Raw genomic sequence first — 9,177 nt, forward strand, 5'->3', positions numbered from 1 at the left:
CACATAATGACAGCCCCGGCACTGTAAACACACGCCGCCCTTTCTCCAGGAATAGCTGCTCAGTCAAAGCAAGAAGCATCAACTGGTCAAAACAAATGGAAAAGATGAGAAGGGATTTTTTTTTACAAATGGCTTTAATTCTTCCTTCATCATGTACAATCCTTCAGGACAGTTAAAATAATAATAACGTCTCAGCTTTGAAGTTGCTTTCGCCCGTGGTTTTTTAGGGTCAAACCTAATTCAGCCATATATAGTATATATATATAGCAGAGTTTTTAAGTACTTGGGAGTTTAAAACATTAAATATAGGCACTGGAATAGCTTAAAAGGACACGCGTTTTAAGACTACAGCATTGTTCAAAGGCTTCGTCCACCACTAGAGCTCTTACATTACAGATAATAAGCATGAATCCACATAAAAAACAGTCCTGTATAGGCGGAGCAAAAGTAGAAGTTGAGCCGTCACACACTTGGAGGTTATAGTGGCAGCGTGCTGAACTACAGACCACAGGAATGGCCTATTTTTGGAAGGATCTCCTCCTCTGGAAGAAGAAAGCGCAGCTCGCCTCCTCACTGAGAGTCCAGGATGTCTGTGGGTAGGATGTCTGGTTTGCCACTCGCGCTCTGTGATGTCTCCCCTGACCAGGAAGAGGGGGTGACCTGATTATAGAGGACGTCCTGCGAGCCAAAGAGTGGCTCTTTGAGATGCTGCATGTACATGAGGAACAGATTGAGAGCCACCATGGCGAGGAGCGGGAAGACGGTCAGGCCGGAGCCGAAGCCTCGCCAGGAGCTGCACACGTTCAGGCTGACCCAGTAAACAAGCCTGCGGAGGATCAAAGGAAACCAAGACAGCAAATCAGAACAAGGTCAAAAAAACCTCAGAGCGGCTCTGATGGTGAGGTTTCAGAAAGCAAGCACCAGTTAGAGCAGACTCAAATCAGTCAGTTAGGCAATATCAGGAAATGTTGCTTCAGAAAGGAGGTTTAAGTTAGTCTGAGATAAGTTACTATGAAAACAGCCCTACAGGCTACTAGCTCAGGTCAGACTAGTTTATAGGTTTAACTTCAAACAACCAATCTACCAGACGTTAGTTCAGTAAAAGTACTAACACCGCACTGTAAATTGAGTATAAAAAGGAGAGAATAATTCAAGTTTTACAAGTAAAAGTACTTATGATGCATAAAAATGGCTGTGATTATACAGTACAATAAATCAAAAGATCATCATCACTATTGCATTAATATTAAAAGTAGAACTATAACAGAGTGCTGCATTTTATAAACTCTTCTTCTCATGTGAAAGTTGATGAAATTGTGACTTTATCTATTTTGGGTTAGAGTTAGGGTTAGTGAACAGCTCCAGTATCTGCACTGTTCATTAAAATACATGCACTTGCACAGAAAATGCTAACTGTCACTTATATAGAACTAAAGAAATAGTTTCATTTGTTGGGAAATGCGGCTCAACGTGTCTTAGCATAGCTTAGCATGAATATTATGAACAGAAGGGAACCGTCAGCCTCTCTGAACTCACTTCTTATCTACACATTACATCTAGTTTTCTTAACCCATAAAACCCAGTCAAGCTTAATTAAAGAAACAGAAACCTGCCACATGGTTGTTGTGTCTCTTTCTCAAACGGATAGAAAACTTCGGTTTTAATAAAAATGATAATCCTCCTCCTGCTATGACGTAAATGACCTGGTCTGGATTCTAAATTTCTCATGGGCCAGTTGTTTGTTGTTTCAGGTAAAAGTGCTATGTTGTATTTCATTGTTAAACCAAACTCACATGGCTCATTCTGGACTTGAATGCTCAGTGACTGAGTAAAAGAATAGGAAGAATAAAGAGTAGAAGCAGAGCTTGAGAACCCAGAGGCAAGTGAAGGAGCTGAGTTCATCTCAACTTCTGTCAAACTCTGCGATACGCTGCCAAACTTCCCTTCGGCTGCTAATGACAGTGGCTGGGTTTGTTTTTAGCCATGAGAGCGGCACGGCTGTGTTGGTCTGTCACTCCACAACTTTTCGAAATATCTAAACATCCACTAGACGCTGTAATTTGTGCAGAAACGTAAGCTCCTCAGAGCAGGAGGCCTAATGGCTCACTCGACTCACTCCTCTGCTCCACTTGTAGGCCTCACCTTCCAAAAATGAACATGGCAACCATTATGGGAACCAACTTCAGCTGGTCTTGAGGCAGCAAAGCGGCCATGACGACGAGGTTGAGGACGTAGAGGAGTAGCTGCTCCGACGAGGCTGTGACGAACAGCTGCTGAACGGCCCGTCCTCTCGGGAAAGTCTCCTGCAGGCGGAAGGAGCCGGTGCAGAACTGGCAGGCCGCGCCCGTGAGCATCGCTGCGAGGGATCAAAGAGCAGAACGTCGGTTAGCAAATTGAATCGGAGCCATTTTTCCCTAAACAAATCTCTGCTTTCAGCCACTTCTAGCTGCACCTGATCTCATATGACAGCCTGCTTTGACTTGCTAATTTTCCTCATTTGAATACAGCAACTGCCAGGAGAGTGGCCCACATGCAGGAGACTCCTCACTGTCACATAGTGGAGAGGGAAAATGATCTGGATGAGCCTGGGTTCTGTATGTGTTTGCCACCTGCCCCTCTGGTTCTGGATGCCCAGGTTGGGAAGTGATTAAAATATTCCGAAACAATTAGGTCAAAGCCTGGGAGACGAGACACACAGCCAACCTCTTATTGTAGTTTCCATTTAAAGCTATGCGCAGGAGAAGGAAATTATGCTTCTCTCCAGAGGCCTGAGGAGACGTCTGCTGCACGGAGGTTGAAAGCGCATGAAATTAAAGGGGACAGGAGACACTGAAACATTCCGAGACGAGGCGGCCAGACAAAACCAAATCCTCTCTTAATCTGAATCTTTCATTTGTGGTGCACACGAAGTCAGAGCAGTGCAGGTGGAGGAGGCGTACCGAGCAGGATGGGGACGGCTGCCACCACGCAGCAGCAGAGGGCGAAGATGACGCGGCTGGCCAGGTCGGGGCAGTCGGGGGGCTTGATGGGGACGTAGAAATAGAGTGCATAGAGGACCCCGGCTGCACACAGCAGAGAGGCCAGGACTGAGGCGGCAGCAGGGACTCGGCCGCTCTGGCAGCATTTACACTGGCAGCAGCGGCAGCAGCATTGTCCCGGCTCCGCCCCCCCCGCCGTGGCCTCGCATGTCTCTCCCCCCCCCTGCGAGCTCCACACTGTCAGCTCCACGCTCTCCGGGGGGGGGCCTATCAGGGGCCGGCCCTCGTCAGCAGTGCAGTCCAGACGGGTGGACTCCGGGCTCCATCTCGGGGCGTCTGTGCCGTTGGGGAGGTTTCCCTGAGAGGCCGGGGCTGGAGGGCTGATGCAGTTTTCCGTGGCGGCGTCCAAGTTGTGCTCTGTGATGATGGGACTGGAAAGAGTTTGATCCGGTTCCCCCTCCTCCGTCTGATCCGCCTGTGGCTCCTCTGGGAGGCCCTCGCCGGGGGGGTGGTGGCAGGGAGCAGAGCCTGTTCAAAGCAGAGCAGAGGTTTTTTAATACCAGATGCCACTGTCTGGACCCCAGTTACATCAGGGGGCTTCTAACCCTGTATGCTCAACCTACATTTGCTAGTATCTCCATAAAGCTGGTTACTGAGGGTGACTACCAGGGCCTCAGGGCTCTGGAACCTGCATGAACATATCCTTTTAATGTCCGATTTTGAACTGTGTTTTTCACACACTATCTTTATATTATCCGCCCCCACACCTCAAGGATGTGTTACATTAACACATATTTTATATTTTATTTTATTATATTATATTATACTGTATTACATTGCATATTGCACTTTGACACTGTTTTGCTTTTTGCATTTTGAATTTCACTTTTTACTTCACTTTTTATATCTTTTGTCTTTTATATATTTTTATATAGATATGTTTATGTCTAAATAAATGCTACCTTGTATAAATATTCGAAAAAGTGAGTAAATAAGAAGTAAAAAGTGAGTAAATATATATTGTTTTTTATTATTATTATTGTTTTTCTTATGTGTGGTGTATTTATTGTGTTTTTATGTTTCTAATGTTCATTGTATGCACCAATAACCAGAGCAAATTCCAGGTAGGTGTAAACCTACTTGGCAATAAATACCTTCTGATTCTGATTCTGATTGTTGTTGTCTTGTTTTGTTCTGTGTTGTTTTATTCCCATGTTGTTTGTAAAGCACTATGTAAATAAGTGCTTCAGAAATAGAGTTTTCCCAATCATTATTATCGTTATTATACTTATAACCTTCAGCTGCAGGTTTACTCTAACCCCTCATCTACTCCTTTGTGTTGCCCGTGCAAAGCAGACACCTGAGTCTCATGTCACCTCTCAGAAACATTTTGTACGAGGCTTTGTTAAAGTTAGTGGGACCATCATATATTTATCTTCTAAAATACCATCGAAAGACACAAACCAGCAATGAATGGATTCCAGTAGCTGTGGCCAAAACCTAATTCCTCTTCGATGACTCTGAGCTTCAGTGGTTTGTTGACGTGTCCCCTCGTTAAGAGAAGTACGTTCCCTCTTTTTGTTTTTATTGATTCAGACCCACAAACAACATCCTGCCGCTGTAAACACTGCACCAAATGTGAATTAATCCACAGCTGGTTGAGTAATATTTGAAAAGTTACAGTGTCTTGTGGTTTTAGGAAACTGCTGAGAAGCTACTGGAAAAAGAAATAAAAATGTATTGGTGATGTGTTTGTTTCGATTTACGTCTTCAGGGGGAGCGAGTGGGCTCAGAGCTGCAAGACAGAGACGGACGGAGGAGTCCAGAGAATAACACGCTGATGGTTTTTCGTGGCATAAAATCCTTCATCTTAAATTTCATCATTCATTTCAGTTAATTATTAGATTTATCATCAAGCTAAAAAAGACCAGATCATCATCGACGTCCCCAGGAGAAACTAAAGCTCCTTAGAGTATAGATAGAAATAAAATGTTTGACTTCAAATATAAAGATAACGCTGATTTTGTGGGGGAGAGTCTGCAGATGTTGTCTCACCTCTCACCCAGGTGTTCAACAACAACATCCAAACATCTGTATCTCTGCTCTAGCATAAACAGGAATATTTGTGTTGGGGTCACAAACATTCACCCACTTCAGATTATAGACGAGGTTCCCTCCTGCAGGACAGAAGATTTTCTTTAGATTCTCTAAACACGTCTCTGCCTCTTCAACGTTGTCTCTGCCTCGCGTCTCGACTTTAAACCGATAAACAACCTTTTTCTAAGTAAACCACTTAGTTAGTTGTCCCCACTCACCACAAATACTGTTGCAACGTCCGTCAATAACATGAATTTTGTCATGTGAAATTACACGGCAAACAAGAAACTATGTTGCCTGTGAATCATTTGAATCTGCCACAAGAAAGTTCCCTTCCTCAAACACAGTCTTACATCCAGAAATGGACATTTTACAAAAACTTAACTAAACTTACTTAAATCATCATATAATAATTTTATACAATAATTAAACCTGCCTGTTTCTAAATGGTAATCTTCCAGGATGGATCTATATTGTATATGGTTGTTATTGTATTATTTCTATTGATAAAAACAAAATCAAAAGACAGAAACTTGCTTTAACCAAAAGTTTAAACCGACACAAAGGATTTAAAGGTATTTTATGTATATGACATAGATGCTGATTTAGCCCAGTGCTCTATACTTGATACACACTGACTGATGAATTGTTGCTCCGCCATAATCAGTCCTGACTCTGTTGTAACTCCAGTTGGACTCAAACTAAACTCTGTTAACTTGCTTCTGGACTCAGATCCCACAGCTCCGCCCGACAGTAAACTAGTCCCAGTAATAACTCACTCTTTGGCTGATGCGTGGCTGGTGGTGGTTCGAGGGAGCGCTGGGAGCCGGAGACGGAGTGGGAGGACGAGTGCAGCTCCTCCATGGAGGACTCGGGGCTGTCGGACACAGGCGCCAAAGAGATCTGCGTGTCCAGGTCCAGGAAGGGGGAGAAGGAGAGCCGGGCCGGGTCGATGTCCTGGAGCTGGTTGATGATGTCGCTGATGGACTCCTTCATGCTGTCGAGCTCCTTCACGTTCTGCCGGTTGGAGTCCTGAGGCCCTGAGGTGCTCATAGTCACTCAGCCTGGTGGTCGCAGGGAGAGAGAGAGAATCAGAGTTACAGTCACCTCACCAGGGAAATGTGGCCAGTGGCATGAACACAGGGATCCTACATGTGTCAAGATCCCCTTTCTGTAAAACCCACATGAGCCAATTACTACAGCCACTGGTGGCACAGAGAGATGCCACATCACCATAGATCCTGACAAACTTCTAAGGTCATTCATTAAGAAGACTGGAAAACTTCTAAAGTGTTATTCTAACCCTGATTTCATGGAGCAACAGTGGAAGTCTCTAGCAGTGGCAGATGTCTTTTTTCTTTTTAAAAATTGCCATCTCTCTCTCTTTTCTTTATTCCAATTTTCTTCCACCAATTTACAACCTCTGTTCTGACAAATGTGGCTTTCTGACATTGAGTTCAATTTTTATGACGGTGAAAAAGCCAATTAATGTAGATATGAGTTGATGTCAGCACTTGTACAATAATCCTCACTGACAGGTTGTCAAAGTTAATCCTCCTCTGTGACGTGATGCTGTCTCTGCAGGTTGGAAATCTTTATTGTGCACGTTTTTTTGGTTTTCTCGAGACTTTTTCTAAAATCTACACATTGTTTTTGTCGTCTGTTAATGAATCGGTGAATCTCCGGGTTAAACAAACTGCTACAGAGCTGCGGGTGGGTTTTTCAGTGACACAAGACAGACCCAAGCTAGCTGTTCCCCTCTGTTTCCAGTCTGTATGCTATGCTAAGCTAACAGATTCTTGGCCCTGCTTCAGATATGAGAGTGAGGAGCAATCAGTCGCATCAGGAAAGCTAATAAACGTATATCCCAACATTTCAAACCTTTTCTTAAACGAATCAGACTGATCAGTGAGTCAGTGTTAAATTAGAAAAACACAAAAAACTTTGCCTGAATGATCAGTGAGTTAAAGTTAGAAAAGTTTCCTGCTTCAAAGCCAAGAATCTGACCAAACATTCAATAGCTGTCAGGTCTCGATACCTGATGCAACAAACACATTGAGGCTCAATACAGAGTCTGGTAAATTATAATTTCCTATCAACGTGTTAGCTCAGGGTTTAAATCAGAAGGTTTACCCTCATTACTAAAGTAAAACACAGAAAAATATCATTCAACCAATAAATAAAAATGTGAAAAACAGATCTAGGAGTTTTTCACTGAGGACGAACATATGATCTCAGTATTTCTAAAATCTTGACTTCTGCCCTGGATACAATGGTGGCCCATTAGCTCGACATTTATAGCTGGCCTGATAGCAGAATGGTTCATGACCTTTTTGACCTTTGACCCCTAATCTCAGGCTAAAGCCTCCCAGGCTGCATAATGAGGACTTTTATCAACTACTTTTACAGTTTTGTACATTTTTAGTATAGGTCTGAATTCATACAGGACATTGGAATAGAATAGAATGGCTCTTTATTGTCGTCTTTAAAAAAAATCTAATGTTTAGCAGCTCTTAAAGAATTGTCCAGTAAAATGAAACAGTACAAAATACAGATAATAAACATAAACATAGATTTTAGGGCTCATAAAAAAGTTGCATATACAAAAATAGTACTCAGCTGCTCTTGAGTGTGTATGGGTGAGTGTACTCAGTAGTTCGTTCTTTAGTAATTGATTTACATTATTAAGTGTATATGTAATTAGTGAACTATTGTTTAACAATGTATTTTCTCTCCTGCACGATCTGAATCTGTGTTTTTCCCATCACTTGTGGCTGAATCCCAGTGACTGTCTGTCGCTGGGAGTCACTGGGAGCTGTGGGTGTAGAATAACACCAGTGACGCGTCTTTCTTTTGTTGCTCCGCCGTTATCTGAGCCGTGAGGTGATTTTCTCTGAAGACCATGATGTGCAGAAGAAGTCTGGAGCTGGAGCGTTTCCCTCTGCGCTTTTTTAGAGGGGGGTAGCTTTTGAGTTTTTGGCGCACATCCAGCTGTGGCGCACGCAATAAGGAGAAGCAAAGAAATCCGATGTCGAGGATCTTTCTCCAAACACAGAGGACTTCTCCATGTATAGAGCGAGGGAGGGGGGTCTACATGTCGGCTTGGATGTGGAACCGCGCGTATGGAGGCAACGTGCTTCTCCAGAGCCCCCCGAGGCACAAGAACCCCTCTCCCGCTGCGGAGCCAATCTCCCAGATGCAAAACCCCCCAAAAAAACTTTTAAATTCCTCCCGCAGAAAGCACATGGACTTTTACCCTGACTGGTTTGGTACAAAGGCTGCAGGAGAATGCGTAACTTGGTCCCAAATGAGCCAGAACCCGCACGGATCTGTGCGTAAAAGTCCTTGTGTGTCTGGTCTTATATCCTGTGGCCACTCAGCAGCAGCAGCTCCCTTGTTTAAACTGCAGAGACCCTGAGGTTTAGTGTTTGGCTCCATTAATTAAATGCACATATTATAGTTCCCATGCAATGAGATGCTTAAGTTGTTATATAAATGAACTTACTTTGGTCGGAGGCTGCAGAGTATTTGGTGCCTTTACTCCTCTGGCAGTAGAAAAAAAAACCCTCCACTCCGTCCGTCTGCGCCTTTCTGCCCTCCCCCTCCGTTCGCTTTTTGTCTTCCAGGATCCTGAACTTCTGAATCAGATTTCAGGACGGACAGAATACGAGGCTTTTCCTCCGCCCACACAGGAGTTTTTTTTTTTTTTCTTTCTTCCTGGGTACCATGTCAAACACCATATGGAGCAAATAAAAACCAGGGGAGCAGGAGGAGGAGCAGGAGGAGGAGGAGGAGTGAGGGGGGGTGTACTGCAGTTTACCTTCACTTCAACAGGAACAATCACATCAGCAGCACGACTTGGTCTAAACACCAGAGTAAACATTTACACTGAAGCTGAGCCAGAGTCCTCTAATGTTCATCCTCGCTCTGCTTTATTATTATAACATCATTCAATGATAACCAACTCACTGCTTGGTACAGACTCAGTGATATATAACTTTACTGTAGGATTATTAATAAACAGTAATCGTATATACTTAAAAAAAGCTTTTATATTATACACTTTTAATAATAGCGTAATTGTTTAACATATATATGAAGC

At 43.5% G+C, this 9,177-nt stretch overlaps 1 protein-coding gene across 1 annotated transcript; it reads right to left on the bottom strand.

Annotated features, from left to right (window-relative positions):
- Positions 1–570: 570 nt before the first annotated feature.
- On the bottom strand, positions 571–6,128 carry LOC133010082 (transmembrane protein 79-like). Its single transcript, XM_061077502.1, has 4 exons — positions 5,855–6,128; positions 2,940–3,506; positions 2,143–2,356; positions 571–826 (listed from the first exon to the last, which is right to left on the bottom strand). Exons 1-4 carry the CDS (start codon positions 6,126–6,128, stop codon positions 571–573), a joined length of 1,311 nt encoding a protein of 436 aa, XP_060933485.1.
- Between the last annotated feature and the right edge of the window lie 3,049 nt (positions 6,129–9,177).

The sequence above is a fragment of the Limanda limanda genome, chromosome 9, assembly GCF_963576545.1.
Source record: "Limanda limanda chromosome 9, fLimLim1.1, whole genome shotgun sequence".
In the NCBI taxonomy this organism is placed as follows: Eukaryota; Metazoa; Chordata; class Actinopteri; order Pleuronectiformes; family Pleuronectidae; genus Limanda; species Limanda limanda.

Excerpts from the sequence above, each read along its gene's own strand:
- LOC133010082 (XM_061077502.1), bottom strand. The coding sequence starts at position 6,128 with ATGAGCACCTCAGGGCCTCAGGACTCCAACCGGCAGAACGTGAAGGAG. Across the intron at positions 3,507-5,854 it reads AGCCACGCATCAGCCAAAGA|GCTCTGCTCCCTGCCACCAC; the intron begins GTGAGTTATTAC and ends TGCTTTGAACAG. Across the intron at positions 827-2,142 it reads GCCATGTTCATTTTTGGAAG|GCTTGTTTACTGGGTCAGCC; the intron begins GTGAGGCCTACA and ends GATCCTCCGCAG.